Source organism: Procambarus clarkii, chromosome 56 (genome assembly GCF_040958095.1).
Source record: "Procambarus clarkii isolate CNS0578487 chromosome 56, FALCON_Pclarkii_2.0, whole genome shotgun sequence".
Lineage (NCBI taxonomy): Eukaryota > Metazoa > Arthropoda > Malacostraca > Decapoda > Cambaridae > Procambarus > Procambarus clarkii.
In genome coordinates this window covers 26,140,550-26,157,632 of record NC_091205.1, presented here as the reverse complement: position 1 = coordinate 26,157,632, position 17,083 = coordinate 26,140,550, and the positions used below count along the sequence as shown (strand labels likewise).

Below are 17,083 nucleotides of genomic sequence, written 5' to 3'. Positions count from 1 at the left end.
TGGCCCTGTATGACTAACCATCCTGCGAGATGGGGACTTATTACCACTGCTGCCTTATTCAATCTTTTGTTGTTGATATCCTCAAAATGCTTCCGGAGTCTGCCAGTGCAGATTGCCTATCACATGCATGACTAACCATCCTGTGTGATGGGGACTTTTTAGCATCACTTAGTTAGCATTTTTTGACACACTGTACTCCACTTCATATAGTCTAGGGTAGCTGCACTAATGCAGATGTACCTCATGTATTAATAAAAAAAATGTATTTAGACATAAAAGATAAAAAAAAAGTAGAGCACTTGAGACCCATATATTTGCTTTAGTACTTCTTGAGAGTAGATGCAGGGGGAGGGAGGAGAAGCACAAAGATATTACTAGATAGAGATAGAGAGAGTGAGGGGGGGGGCCAGACAGATTTGGGCAACGACGGATAACCCCATTTACTACAAGACTGTCTGTCTGTCTAAATTGAAGATCAGACACTTGGAGCTAGCCTTGACCACCTTTGCAGAGGAGTGGTCTGGGGATCGGGGTGAACATAGGTTTGTCGTGGTCGGCCTAAGTTAAATACTTTAAGAAATTTCAGCCTGTAACGACCCCCTTCCATGCAATTTTTCACAAAGTCTAAAATGAAATAGTTGATGTGTTTTCCGTAGAGTTTACACCGCATTTTCACGATTTACTTGATAACAGTGAACTGAATTCACTAGGGGCTTACAGTAATGAAAATAGTGAGGAAGAATGATGCCTATGGTTATGAAGGAAGCATATACAGTGAAGGGAGTATGTAGTGAGCATGTAAGATGAGGGAGGGGGAGATGAAGGAAGGGGGGGATAGAGCTGAGTGGGAAGAAAGGAGGGAAGGGACCCGGACACCATCAGTTCCCGTTATATCCGTCTTTTATTATATATATATATATATATATATATATATATATATATATGCAGAAAAACCAAATATGAAAAATAGAGAATGCTTAACGCGTTTTCGGCTAATTCGCCTTCATCAGAACAAAGTAGAATGAAGGATTCAATCAGGAAAGTGACTATTTTTCACATGTGGTTTTTCTGCATACTTGGATCAGTGTTTTTGTGATCATTGTTGCATATATATATATATATATATATATATATATATATATATATATATATATATATATATATATATATATATATATATATATACATACACGGGTGAGGAGTGAAGCATAGTGGATGTAGTCTTAGAAAATGGACGAAGTCTGGGTAAGGGTTCGCCTGCAGAGCGGGGCTGGTGGCTCAGCCCAGGTAGTGCCAAATGAGTTGGCGCACTCTAGTGAATCCAATCAGGTGAAGAGACAGAAAAGGGGAAGTGCCTCACGTGGCACTGGAAGGTCCACTGTAGTGCCAGGTGAGGCGGTTCCCCTCGGAGTGGTGCTGGTGTTTCTGGTATAGTTACCGGTGAGGAGGCTGGGGGTGATACCGGTGCTGGTGGCTGCACTCTGGGACGGTGCCGGGTGAGGGCCACCACGAGTGCCAGCCATGTGAGGCGGGTGCTAGGTACAGGACATTACAGAGGGGGGTTGACACAGAGGGTGCACGAGTGCGAGTACTCACCCTTCTCCGAGACGCTCTCGGACTCGGCCTCGTGCTCCTCGCAGGAGGTGCACTCGGGGGTGGAGCGGACCTCCTCGTCAGAGGACGAGAGCGAGCGCTGCCGCTGCTTGCGCCCCCGCGTGCGGTGCTTGTGTGGCTTGGGTGGTGGCGGCCGCACGCACTCGCTCTGGTCTGACGACAGCGAGTCGTTCCTCATGACAGGGTCTGTGCGGCGGCGCCCGCGGGAGCGCTCCAGGGCCGCAGCTGGGTCCAGGTGCATGCGGCGAGGGTCGTCTGGGTGAGGGCTGCTGCCCTCCATGGAGGCAGGGCCGGGGCTGCTGCCCTCCATGGGGCTGCTGCCTCCGGCGCCCCCGACGCCCGGGCTGTGGCAGGCAGGGCTGTACCCTGGCCCGCCGGAGCCCCGCTCCACCCGGATGTCGGGACCCGCGGCCCGCTGCTCGAAGGGCGCCGGATGCTCGCAAGTGCGGAAGGCCTCGGGGGGCGGCACGGGCCGGTCGCGGGCGTGAGGTGAGGGCGGCTCCTCGCCCCCCTCACTAACCGCCCGCCCTCGCGCCGGCCGCCCACTCTCGCCGCCACCGCGTCCCTGAGAGAACTGCCGCCGCAGCTCGCGGCCCTGGGCGCTGCCTGAACGCTGTAAGAGAGGCCGCGACTCTAAGGTGGGGTGGTGCTGTGCCGGGTCCCCCTGGTAGTGGTGAGGCCCGGCCTCCCCCTGGTAGTGGTGAGGCCCGGCCTCCCCCTGGTAGTGGTGAGGCCCGGCCTCCCCCTGGTAGTGGTGAGGCCCGGCCTCCCCCTGGTAGTGGTGAGGCCCGGCCTCCCCCTGGTAGTGGTGTGGCCCGGCCTCCCCCTGGTTGTGGTGGCCCCCTGACGCCGGCCCCACGAGGCCCTGCACGCTGGCCGGCCGGTTGTCGTCGGCGCTGAGGCCGCGCTCCAGCTTGGGGCGCTTGTCGGCCGTGGGGGTGACAGGCGCCGGCGTACCTGAGAAGTCGTGGTCGAGGTGCATCATCTCCCCGTGCTGCGAGAGGCCCGTGTTCATCCACGTGCCCGTCTTGATCAGCAGCTCCTGCTTCTTGCGGCACAGGATGCACACCCAGATCACCTGCAACCACAACACGGCACTTAAATATCAATTTATAATTGGTCAGGTTACTTCAACACCTTCAGCGTACTGCATGCTAATGAGAACATATTCGGGGCAGTTCGATGGGCTCGAACTCCCGTCCCGGGGTCGCCATCGAACTATTCCATAGACGTTCTCATAAATCCATTACGCTTTTGTGATTTCATTTTGTTTAAATAGTGTTTACGTGATGTTATCTTGTGTAATTATGTACTGTAATCTTATGTAACCAATTATAAGTGTTCAACCAGTTATTATAATCAATAAAAACTTAATTTATATGATAATTATGAAATCATAATTGTCAGGTTAGCAGACAATAATCCCACTCTCCATAACCTATGTTAGACCAATGCTGCGATATGCAGCACCGGCCTGCAATCCACACCTTGTAAAGCATAAAACCAAAACTAAAAAAGTACAAACATTTGCAATAAGACTGGTGCCAGAGCTAAGAGGTCTGAACAATGAGAACTCCTTAGAGGGAACCGGACCTCACAACCCAAGAGAGAAGAAACAGAGGGGGGGACATGATCGCAACATAAAAGATGCAAAGAGAAGTTGACAAAGAGAGCGTAGGAGAGGATATAAGCGGCAGCTCGAAACGCAAATAAGTCGAAGAAATTTATCGAGAAATACTGGTCGGGTGGACAACAGGTTGAATACAATAAAGAGGTTGTGGGAGCCACCTCCATCCACAACATTAATGTATGATTCAACAAAGAATTCGAACGTCAGAATAGTTACGCTATAAGCTCAACCGGTACAACCAGGCTTGTATAGGGGTGAGGGAGGGAAGGCATACATAGCAAGACCTCACTTCCCATAATAGGTTAGTACACAGTAGACCCAGTAAGCTTAGCACACAGTATGGTAAGAGAGTCCCCGTAAACTTACATTAACAATAGTAAACTTAGCGCACAGTAACAATAGAACACAATAGCGCGGGTAAACTTAAAACTCGCTAGTCTCAATAAGCACAGTATACACAGTAGAGCCTAAGTAAACTAGGTATACATTAAAATTGCTCTGAAACTAATACATAGTACGACCTTCGCAAACTTTGAAGACAAAGTAGCCATTCTAGTAATCGTCACAGATACAGGGGCTTAGAGAGGAAAGTCCTGGCTGATAAACGTACTAGAATTCTTTGACAGGAATGACGATCAGATGAAGGGAAAGAGAGAGGCTGATTGGAATGTGGCGTGAGGCTTATTAACCTTCATGTATTCTAATGAATTATATTTTGCACTTCAATGCAATTAAAGAATAATACTTGTAAATATCAAAAGAGAGCGTTAAGGTAGTATGATTATATAGCACTTGGAAGGGACATGAGAACAGACAGGTGGGATATGAGGACAAACTAGGGACATAAAACGAAGTTAACTATCCCTGTGTGGCTAGGCTCAGTACTCTTAAAAGTTAACTATCCCTCTGTGGTTCTGTTGTTATACAACCTGTTTGCATAGCCGAAGATACGGATACTAAACTAAATACCGACGATATTCTGCAGTTGCTGCAGCTAATGTCAGTATAAACTTGGATGCATTTTCTACAATTCCTGGAGAATACGGGAGTCGTACCTCCGCATGTTACCTTAAGTGGCTTAGCGAAACACCTCGCCTGCCTTGCTCCCCAGCCACCTCCTTCTACTCCACCTGTTGCGTGGAGCCGTACACCTGCTTCGGTTACCGGGAGGCTTGGTGGTGTTCAGGTTAGGGAATGAGTTGCAGTGGCTTTGTATGAAGCATGTGGGCACACTGAGGCCCTGGGCACAACAGGTGGGAATCTGTTATAAAGCTTCCATTGTATGAGCTTACTTGAGGCGAGTCTGTGAGGGGACCCAAGGCTTACATAACAATGAAGATCACTGCAGAAGGGCCAGTAACCCATTCAAGGCAACTTATATGTATATATATCAACTCATAAAAAATAGCTGCCATTCTTTTTTAAATAAGATTTTGTTGAGGGGGTTAAAGATCATGGGAGTCTATGACCTTGCTAGTGAGGGCGTGAAGAGGTACCGCCAGCCCTCTTCTGCCACGTAAAATAGGTATAGGGGGGTCTCCCGCCCCCGGGGTACTTATATCTGGGTGCACTAAGAGCCAACTGGCGTGTCTTTGGTCCAATTTGATGGTGAACTACGACAAAATAATATTTATCTGGGGGATATTCTAATAACATTGTGGACCTATGAATCACGAGGTGGACTGCTGTGTGGGCCCCTGACACAACACTCCTCATGGTGTGATCTCGACACGCTATTAATGATGATCTGAGCCACAGGGAAATACACTGGCCAACCGAAATCCCTACGTGAGTGATAAACATGGAGAGCAAAATTATTAGACGCAGTGGGTTAACAATTCTCGAGCCAACACTGCCTCAAGCCGACAAGAGGAAGGGAAGAGAGCCCCAACACCAGCCATACTAGACTTGGTCATTACCCAAAATGTAGAAGTCACTGAGGAGATATGATGCCCTTTAGAAGCCAGTGGTCTGTGCAATGGTATTCATTTACGTAGAGTTGAGGGAGAGGGGTCCAAGAAGCGATTGAGAAACGCTGAAGTCTACAGACTAGGGGACAACAGGAAGTAGAATTGAATTGGAAGGAAAGATGACAAAAAGTATGATGGCTTTCATACACCAGAAATATATACAAATCATGGGCCAAAAAGACATGGAAAAACCTATGAATAAAACCTTTTTTGATAAATATTTCAACATAATCAGTTACCATATGTAAAATACTGGATAAAAAGGGAATTTGGAAACTATCTGAAAACGGCATATCGTCCTCATAATTAAAGGCCAAATGGTCGTAACTCCAGCTGCCGAAACCGCCTGTTTATGAATAAAATCACTTCACACACACTACTCACAGCTGATGGCATTCGAACTTTTCTCAAACAGTGATTTGGTCCCGTTCGAATCGCAGTTCAAGTAAATGAGCTGCTGACCCCTTCTAAACAAGAAGCCGGCAGCCTCCAAGTAACCTTCAAGACAGCTTCCCTAAGCTGTCTGAGGTCAGAGTAAAGTCTGAGGAGAAATAAGAACCATTTTCTATACTTTAGCTGCATAAGTATTTAAAAAATCACACTTATAACCAGGGAGGAAAACTATGCAGGCGATGAGTCACAATAACGTGGCTGAAGTATGTTGACCAGACCACACACTAGAAAATGAAGAGACGACGACGTTTCGGTCCGTCCTGGACCATTCTCAAGTCGGACCATTCACAATCGACTTGAGAATGGTCCAGGATGGACCCAAACATCGTCGTCCCTTCATTTTCTAGTGTGTGGATTGGTCAACAGGAAAACTATGATAACATCACATAACTGTCAAAAGAGCCAGAACAAATCACCTAGCCTCAATCTTCCCTACATCTTACCTAGGCTTAGCTAGACCTAGTCCGAACTATAAACAAAACTATAAGGTATAATAATTAATCACACTGGAGGAAATCACAATACCAAAACACTGAGAAATATGACCTTTGGTCCCCATATCTTGAAGATAGTGCAATACCACATGGCCGACGTCTGAATACAGCATTGCCATAAACAACGTATGGTGAGAAGAGCCAGTGAAGATAGTGAGAGAAGAGCCAGCAAAGATAATGAAAGAAAAGCCAGGGAAAGTAGTGAAAGAAGAGCCAGGGAAGGTAGTGAAAGAAGAGCCAGGGGAAGGTAGTGAAAGAAGAGCCAGGGGAAGGTAGTGAAAGAAGAGCCAGGGGAAGGTAGTGAAAGAAGAACCAGGGGAAGGTAGTGAAAGAAGAGCCAGGGGAAGGTAGTGAAAGAAGAGCCAGGGAAGGTAGTGAAAGAAGAGCCAGGGAAGGTAGTGAAAGAAGAGCCAGGGGAAGGTAGTGAAAGAAGAGCCAGGGGAAGGTAGTGAAAGAAGAGCCAGGGAAGGTAGTGAAGAAGAGCCAGGAAAGGTAATGAAAGAAGAGCCTGGGAAGGTAGTGAAAGAAGAGCCAGGGGAAGGTAGTGAAAGAAGAGCCTGGGGAAGGTAGTGAAAGAAGAGCCAGGGAAGGTAGTGAAAGAAGAGCTAGGGGAAGGTAGTGAAAGAAGAGCCAGGGAAGGTAGTGAAAGAAGAGCCAGGGAAGGTAGTGAAAGAAGAGCCAGGGAAGGTAGTGAAAGAAGAGCCAGGGAAGGTAGTGAAAGAAGAACCAGGGGAAGGTAGGGAAAGAAGAGCCAGGGAAGGTAGTGAAAGAAGAGCCAGGGAAGGTAGTGAAAGAAGAGGTAGCAAACGAGTCAAAGCCAGCGAAGAGTCTGGAGTCGCAAGCACCTCTAAGGCGTCTTAGGAGACATGACACACACACACAGTCTCACCGTGTATGGTGAACACACCTCACACACCGTGTATGGTGAACACGCCCTCACACACCGTGTATGGTGAACACACCCTCACACACCGTGTATGGTGAACACACCCTCACACACCGTGTATGGTGAACACGGCCTCACACACCGTGTATGGTGAACACTGCCTCACACACCGTGTATGGTGAACACATCCTCACACACCGTGTATGGTGAACACGCCCTCACACACCGTGTATGGTGAACACGCCCTCACACACCGTGTATGGTGAACACGCCCTCACACACCGTGTATGGTGAACACACCTCACACACCGTGTATGGTGAACACGCCCTCACACACCGTGTATGGTGAACACGGCCTCACACACTGTGTATGGTGAACACGCCCTCACACACCGTGTATGGTGAACACGGCCTCACACACCGTGTATGGTGAACACTGCCTCACACACCGTGTATGGTGAACACACCCTCACACACCGTGTATGGTGAACACACCCTCACACACTGTGTATGGTGAACACGGCCTCACACACCGTGTATGGGGATCACGCCCTCACACACCGTGTATGGTGAACACGGCCTCACACACCGTGTATGGTGAACACGCCCTCACACACCGTGTATGGTGAACACGCCCTCACACACTGTGTATGGTGAACACGCCCCACACACCGTGTATGGTGAACACGCCCTCACACACCGCGTATGGTGAACACGCCCTCACACACTGTGTATGGTGAACACGCCCCACACACCGTGTATGGTGAACACGCCCTCACACACCGCGTATGGTGAACAAGCCCTCACACTATGAGGGCTTCCACAGCAGTTTGGAAACTGTTGTGTATCCTGAATCAGCAGTTCGACCTTGTGAGGGGAAGGGGCGGGACTTTGATATAAGCCTAAAAATATATATATACACAGGCTTTTTGTCCCTGAAAATACGAATTATTAATTATTGTACCTTAACTACCCCCCCCCCCCCCCCCACTACCATATAAACACCTACCGTAGGTTCAAGAAACAGAATCTCGAAGAAATAGACCACTTTAGTCACTGAAAACGGTTCAGCACCCGCCAAACACACACCGAAACTACGACGTTGGTACAACGTTCGAACAAGATTTAACACCTCCTAACCAGTTATAACAACCAATATAGCAAGTTGTAACAACGTTCTAATACGTCATAAACACGTTAAGCCAAGATGTAACAACTTTATTACAAGTTGTAACAAGCGGAAAATAGAGACAGTTTCGGTTTGTGTTTCCAGGGCACGTAAGAAATTTCAGCAGAAAAACAGTTGAACCAAACTCTAGGAATAATCACACTCAGCTTCGACTTCCAGGAGGATAAAGAAGTCATTCAGGTGTACGAAAGCCAGCTGGACCGCTGTTTTTAAGGAAGGAGACTTCGGGCCAGATTCACAAACCAGTTACGGAAGTACTTAGGAACGTGTACATCTTTCCTCAATCTTTGACGGATTTGGTTACATTTATTAAACAGTTTACAAGCATGAAAACGTCCCATTCGACTGTTGTTACTGTTATAAACAGCCTCCTGGTGCTTCAGAGCTCATTAACTGTATAATAATTGTAAACAAAGCCGCTAAAGATTGAGAAAAGATGTATAGGTTCGTAAGTGTTTGCGTAAGTGCTTTCGGGAATCTAACCCCAGGACTCAGGAATCATAACAAACTTGACCTTAGCTCCACCTTGTTTCCTCTTCAGTGATGACTTTTGGGCGCTAACTGTAAAGCTTTTGTATTATAATTGATTTCATTATTGCCCGTCAAACACACACACCGAAACTACGACGTTGGTACAACGTTGGAACAAGTTCTAACACCTCCTAACCAAGTTATAACAACCAATATAACAACCAGTTATAACAACCAATATAGCAAGTTGTAACAACGTTCTAATACGTCATAAACACGTTTAGCCAAGTTGTAACAACTTTATTACAAGTTGTAACAAGCGGAAAATAGAGACAGTTAAGGTTTGTGTTTCCAGGGTGGTTGGTAACTAAAGCGTGTAGCTTTAAATTTCTACAATCAGCAAATATTTCAAATCATCAAATTATCACTGTATGATATTCTATAAATAACTTATAAACTTGTGTACCAAATTCCTGTTTAATCAATAGTGTTTCAATCAATTCAATCCAATCAATCATGTTTCCAAATTCAATCAATTACACTGCCGAGATGTTTCAACTAGTTAAGCACTAAGCACTACATTGGCCATTATTTCTAGCATAACTCCATTAAACTCCAAAACCATCACTTCCATGTTGTCTCCAATTGCCGTAAGTCGTTTTCTCTGACACACACAGTGGCAAAGAATCACCTTGTCTACGTGAATCTCTTCCCATTCTCTGCCAAGGAACAACATCCAATCAACATTACCTATACATGCATCTCAAGTCATAGTTCACATCTTCTAATATTCCAGCCTTGAGCTCCTTCGTGTCCTCATGTGTGTGTGTGTGTGTGTGTGTGTGTGTGTGTGTGTGTGTGTGTGTGTGTGTGTGTGTGTGTGTGTGTGTATTGAGCAAGCAGAGGATCATTATACTAGGTGAGTTCAACCTCGGTATACACAAGAAATAGTATTACATCACTCATTACAAGAGTGATGTAATGGTATTACATAACTCACTACAAGAGTAATGTAATGGTATTACATAACTCATTACACAATTCAATTTTACATTCATTAATTATTACAAACTCTTCGTGGCACTGAACTTGAGCAGATCCATAGATATATGCATTACTCTCTAGCCTCCTTCACTATCCCTTTTCCATATGTATTCTATAGATGTGTAAAAAAAACCACACATGTAAATCATACAATCGTTCTCAAGTACCGTCTCTACAGGTGTGTAAATGCAGATATCTGAGCCACACAATCTCCTGCATCACAGAACTCACCTTCCTCACCACTTTGTTCATCAATGAGTCATGAGGCTTCATGCTGGAGGCCTCACACTGAGTTCATTGAGTGAACTAAGTTCAATCCCAAGTTATATTACTAATAGCGTATCGTGGTTCGGTGGTTTAAGAGTGCGCTTGGGAGTACTCCGTGTGCAGGTTCGACTCCTCTTCGTGGCTCCAATTGATTTTCTCATTAATAATAATAATAATTATTACATTGCCTTCGCTGGGGTGGTTCTTCTCCGGCCCCGACCACGGCGGTCTCCGGGTCTGGGGTCCCTGTGTCTTCTTTCACCAACTTCGAGGTCAACTCCGGAGCTGGAGCCTGTAGGGCAGTTCCTGCGACGGCGCTGGAACCAATCGTATTGGCGTTTGCCTTTCCATTGGAGACTTTCGGCGCCGTGGAGAGGGGTGGGGGGAACCTGCTGCATGGGTAACAGCTTCTCCCCCCGTATCAACCTATCCTGGCTTTACGCCCTGGAGAGGTCATTCCAGACCGACAACCAGAGCGCAACTCCATAGTCTCCTGAGACTGATGGATGACTACTACTACTACTACTAATTAATAGCATTATTGATTTGCCTAGTAAGATGACAGGTAGAGCTATCATGGTAGAGGCAGCCACTATGGCTGGAGCAGTTATCATGGCTGGAGCAGTTATCATGGTTGGAGCAGTTATCACGGTAGAAGCAGCCACCATGGCTGGAGCAGTTATCATGGTTGGAGCAGTTATCATGGTAGAAGCAGCCACCATGGCTGGAGCAGTTATCATGGTTGGAGCAGTTATCATGGTAGAAGCAGCCACCATGGCTGGAGCAGTTATCATGGCTGGAGCAGTTATCATGGTTGGAGCAGTTATCACGGTAGAAGCAGCCACCATGGCTGGAGCAGTTATCATGGTTGGAGCAGTTATCATGGTAGAAGCAGCCACCATGGCTGGAGCAGTTATCATGGCTGAAGCAGTTATCATGGAAGAGGCAGCCATCATGATAGCTGGCCAGAATGGATATAGCGGAGGAGAAGCACATTTGGGTCAGAAATACCGTGTCCTTGTCCCCCTTTCTCCTCCTACCTCTTTCCTCTTTTATTTACTTTCATAGTTACGATTCGTTGTAATCCAGTCCCTCCCACTCCTCCTCTTCTGCCTCCTCTTCCTTTTCCCAGTTTAATTCGTCCTTCTTTTACTCCTATTTTTTCATAATCCGATTCCTTGTCACCTCCTCCTTCTCTTCCTTTAGCTATTCTCCTTAATCTCATCTTTATCTTCATCATTCAGCTAAGCCACATTTCGCTTCTTTGTCTCTGCCTCTCTCATTTGTTCTTTCCGTGCTTCTTCTCTCCATCTTCAGAGTAACTTTTCTATTCCACTTCCATCTACGTTTCCTTTTCCTCTCTGACTTCCATGCTCTCTCTTCCTTTTCCACTTCCTATTCCGTCTCATCTATCTACTGCTGCTCGGTGGCAACCTTTCCACCTCACTATCCACATTGCACGTCAGGTTGTTGCTGGTGGAGTAACTGATGCTGGAACAACATCACTACAACATCACTACAGCATCACTACAGCATCACTACAACAAAAATCACACTACAGCTCCTTCCACCAACACCCCCACACCCCACCACCACACCACACCCCCCCAACACACCACCAACACACTCCCCAACACCCCCACACCCCACCACCACACCACACCCCCCAACACACCACCAACACTCCCCCAACACCCCCACACCCCCCCCCCAACACACCACCAACACACTCCCCCAACACCCCCCCATAGTCCTCCCTCCCCCTCTCCCTTCTGGCAGACAGTCTGGCGCCAAAAGCCCCAAACCAGACCAACAAGTCTCACACCGACCAACATAAAGTGCCTCAACAGAATGTGAAACACATTATCTCTCACTAACATTCTCCTGAGATAATCTCTTATCTTAAACCATCGTCCTTAAGAACACACGGACGGACGGACGGATGGGAGATGATAATATGGAAATTGTATATGGGATAAAAGGATGTAGATATGCAAGGTTTAAGATATGCGTATAGTGTGGTGTATAGCGGTATAGGAACGGCGTCTTGGCTGTATGACTTGTGTGTATCGTGTATGGAAGAGAAGTGGAGGGGAGTCCGGTGACAGGGAGGGGGAATGGGTGTGTGTGTGGTGTGTGGGAGGGGAGGTGGGTGTATGGGAGAGGTGTGGTGAAGGGTCAGGTAGGTGGAAGGGGGGTATAAGATCAGCTCTAAGGGATGGAAGGTCATTAATGGCATATAAAAGAATGATTGCACAGGTTGAATAACGCAATGTTCACCAGGAAACCATGACCCGCCTGCGGCAACATGTCCCACGCACACGCACACACACACACACACACACACACACACACACACACACACGCACACGCACACGCACACGCACACGCACACGCACACACACACACACACACACACAAACACACGCACAAAAGGATCGGTGCTGGGTCCCATACAATCTCTCATTTATGTAAATGACTTGACTGCAGGAGTTGACTCATATCTCTCGATGCTTGCGGACAATGAAGAGGGTTGAGACAGATGAGGACTGTAAGATTCTCCAAGATGACTTAAACAAGCTGTAGAGCTGGTCCGAGTAATGGCTGCTAGAGTTCAACACCAGCAAGTGTAAAGTGATGGAAATGGGAACAGGTATCAGGAGTTCGAAAGACCCAAGACACGATGAAGGAGAAAACTACCTCCCTGTAACGAGAAAAGGACCTGGGAGTGAAAGGACCTGGGAGTGAAAGGACCTGGGAGTGAAAGGACCTGGGAGTGAAAGGACCTGGGAGTGAAAGGACCTGGGAGTGAAAGGACCTGGGAGTGGTAGCACAAGTCAGAACATCTCTAAGGCGATGAGTCACAATAACGTGGCTAAAGTAAGTTGACCAGATTACACACTAAAAGGTGAAGGGACGACGACGTTTCGGTCCGTCCTGGACCATTCTCAAGTCACAATCGACTTGAGAATGGTCCAGGACGGACCGAAACGTCGTCGTCCCTTCACCTTCTAGTGTGTGGCCTGGTCATCTCTGAGGAACTTGAATAAGGAGGCGTTTAGATCACCGTATACCGCCTATGTGAAGCAAGTTTTAGAGTATGCCGGCCCGTCGTGGACCCCCCCCCCCCCAATCTAAACAAAAAAACATATAAGGAAGCTCGAATGGGTGCAGCAGACGTTTGCAACGAGAATCTTTCCAAGAATGAGATGGATGAGGTATGAAGAGAGACCGAAGGAACTAAAATTGACGACGCTAGAAATGAGGGAGTGAGGGGAGACATGATACAGACGTTTAAAATACTTAGGGGGGGATTGTTGACAGAGTGCAAAAGGAGGAAATATTTACAATGAACACCATTATATTAAGGGGGCCACAGGTAATAAGGCTGGAGACTGACATGTGTCAGAGGGACGTTAAACAGTTTTGTTTTAGCGTAATCTTCCTATTTTAGGGTAAATAGAAAGACCTGTAAGAGCGGGTTGTAGAGGCGAAGTCAGTTCATAACTTTAAAAGCAGGTATGATAGGAAATAGGTCAGAAGTCATTGCTTTAGACAACAGGCGGCTAGAAACGCGGAGTCCAAGAGGTAGAGCTCAATCCTGCAGGCACTATCGGCGAGTACACACACACACACACACCTGTTGATTGACGGTTGAGAAGCGGAACCAAAGAGCCAGAGCTCAACCCCCGCAAACACAACTAGGTGAGTACAACTAGGTGAGTACACACACACACACACACACACATAGAAAAGATATTAGAAAGAACTTTTTTAGTGTCAGAGTGGTTGACAAATGGAATGCATTAGGAAGTGATGTGGTGGAGGCTGACTCCATACACAGTTTCAAATGTAGATATGACAGAGCCCGATAGGCTAGGGAATCTGTACACCTGTTGATTGACGGTTGAGAGGCGGGACGAAAGAGCCAGAGTTCAACCCCCGCAAACACAACTAGGTGAGTACAACTAGGTGAGTACACACAGGGGCTTTCGGGGCTAAGTGGACAGCGTATGGCGAGGCCGTAGTCCTAATGGCCCGGGTTCGATTTCCGGCGGAGACGGAAACAAATGGACAGAGTTTCTTTCACCCTGATGCTTCTATTCACCTAGCTGTAAATAGGTACTAGGTAGTTAAACAGCTGCTACGGGCTGCTTCCTGGGGATGTGTGTGTGTGTTAGAGAAAAATATATGTAGTAGATATATTAGACGAAAAATTGATTGGTTACAAAGGCGGGGTCCAAGAGCTAATAGCTCGATTCTGCAGACACAAATAGTAAATACGAACAGTAAATAGACACACACAAGACGAACTTAGAGAAAGTACACCACCAAACCAGAACCCGAACCGAGGGGCATGAGCTACGCGGAAAGACTAGTGAAATTAAACCTCTCGTCACTAGAAGACAGAAGAGTTAGCAGAAATATGATTACCACCTACAAGATTCTCAGGGGAATTCACAGGGTAAACAGAGACAAATTAATTAGCACGGGGTGGAACACGAACAAGGGGACACAGGTGGAAGTTGAGTGCCCAAATGTGCCACAGAGACATTAGAAAAAACGTTTTCAATGTCAGAGTAGTTAATTAATAGATGGAATGCATTAGGCAGTCATGTGGTGGAGGCTGACTCCATACACAGTTTCAAATGTAGATATGATACAGCCCAGTAGGCTCAGGAACCTGTGCACCAGTTGATTGACAGTTGAGAGGCGGGACCAAAGAGTCGAAACTCAACCCCCGCAAGCACATCTAGGTGAGTACACACACACACACACACACACACACACACACACACACACACACACACACACACACACAACAGAAGGAAAACAACAGTGAAAGAACAGGTATTGAAACTTAGAACAGGCGAGGACAGGTATACAGAGAATGACAGAGAGGTGTGTGAGGAACTCAACAAGAGGTTCCAGGAGGTCTTCACAATAGAACAGGGTGAGGTCACTGTGCTAGGAGACAGGGAGGTAAACCAGGCGGCCTTGGAGGAGTTCGAAATTACGAGAGAGGAGGTCAAGAGACACCTGCTGGATCTGGATGTTAGAAAGGCGGTTGGTCCAGATGGGATCTCACCATGGGTACTGAAAGAGTGTGCAGAGGCACTTTGCTTGCCACTCTCCATAGTGTATAGTAAATCACTAGAGACGGGAGACCTACCAGAAATATGGAAGACGGCGAATGTGGTCCCAATATACAAAAAGGGCGACAGACAAGAGGCACTGAACTACAGGCCAGTGTCCTTGACTTGTATACCATGCAAGGTGATGGAGAAGATCGTGAGAAAAAACCTGGTAACACATCTGGAGAGAAGGGACTTCGTGACAAATCGCCAACATGGATTCAGGGAGGGTAAATCTTGCCTTACAGGCTTGATAGAATTCTACGATCAGGTGACACAGATTAAGCAAGAAAGAGAGGGCTGGGAGGACTGCATTTTCTTGGATTGTCGGAAAGCCTTTGACACAGTACCGCATAAGAGGCTGGTACATAAGCTGGAGAGACAGGCAGGTGTAGCTGGTAAGGTGCTCCAGTGGATAAGGGAGTATCTAAGCAATAGGAAGCAGAGAGTTACGGTGAGGGGTGAGACCTCCGATTGGCGTGAAGTCACCAGTGGAGTCCCACAGGGCTCTGTACTCGGTCCTATCTTGTTTCTGATATATGTAAATGATCTCCCGGAGGGTATCGATTCATTTCTCTCAATGTTTGCGGACGATGCTAAAATTATGAGAAGGATTAAAACAGAAGAGGACTGTTTGAGGCTTCAAGAAGACCTAGACAAGCTGAAGGAATGGTCGAACAAATGGTTGTTAGAGTTTAACCCAACCAAATGTAATGTAATGAAGATAGGTGTAGGGAGCAGGAGGCCAGATACAAGGTATCATCTGGGAGAGGAAATTCTTCAGGAGTCAGAGAAGGAAAAAGACTTGGGGGTTGATATCACGCCAGACCTGTCTCCTGCAGCACATATCAAGCGGATAACATCAGCGGCATATGCCAGGCTGGCCAACATACGAACGGCATTCAGAAACTTGTGTAAAGAATCATTCAGAACTTTGTATACCACATATGTCAGGCCAATCCTGGAGTATGCAGCCCCAGCATGGAGTCCATATCTAGTCAAGGATAAGACTAAACTGGAAAAGGTTCAAAGGTTTGCCACCAGACTAGTACCCGAGCTGAGAGGTATGAGCTACGAGGAGAGACTACGGGAATTAAACCTCACTTCGCTGGAAGACAGAAGAGTTAGTGGGGACATGATCACCACATTCAAGATTCTGAAGGGGATTGATAGGGTAGATAAAGACTACCATTTAACACAAGGGGAACACGCACAAGGGGACACAGGTGGAAACTGAGTGCCCAAATGAGCCACAGAGATATTAGAAAGAACTTTTTTAGTGTCAGAGTGGTTGACAAATGGAATGCATTAGGGGGTGATGTGGTGGAGGCTCACTCCATACACAGTTTCAAGTGTAGATATGACAGAGCCCGATAGGCTCAGGAATCTGTACACCTGTTGATTGACGGTTGAGAGGCGGGACCAAAGAGCCAGAGCTCAACCCCCGCAAACACAACTAGGTGAGTACAACTAGGTGAGTACACACACACACACCCACACACACACACACACACACACACACACACACACACACACACACACACACACACACACACACACCCACACACCCACACACACGACTACGACTGGTTGCACACCTGGAGAACATTAGGTTTGTGAACAAACATCAACATGGGTTCTGGACAGGGAAATCGTGCCTAACAAACCTTCTGGAATTCTATGATAAAATAACGAGGATAAGACAGGACAGAGATGGTTGGGCAGACTGCATATTTCTGGACTGCCAAAAAGCCTTTGATACAGTACCGCACATGAGACTGCTGTTCAAGCTCGAGAGGCAGGCGGGGGTGGGGGGAAAGGTCCTAGCATGGATAAGGAACTACCTAACAGGAAGGAGCCAAAGAGTTACGGTAAGGGGGCGAGAAGTCGGACTGGCGAACAGTAACAAGTGGAGTACCACAAGGATCGG

The 17,083-nt window shown here is 47.1% G+C and overlaps 1 protein-coding gene across 6 annotated transcripts in view; it reads right to left on the bottom strand.

Annotated features, from left to right (window-relative positions):
• Positions 1-17,083, bottom strand: part of Rim (Rab3 interacting molecule) — a 157,852-nt gene that overhangs the window by 115,951 nt on the left and 24,818 nt on the right. For all 6 annotated transcript variants that reach the window (XM_069305952.1, XM_069305953.1, XM_069305954.1 and 3 more), the window contains exon 3: positions 1,597-2,692. In XM_069305952.1, the coding sequence (XP_069162053.1) occupies positions 1,597-2,692 (1,096 nt within the window). The remainder of the gene's footprint in view (positions 1-1,596; positions 2,693-17,083) is intronic.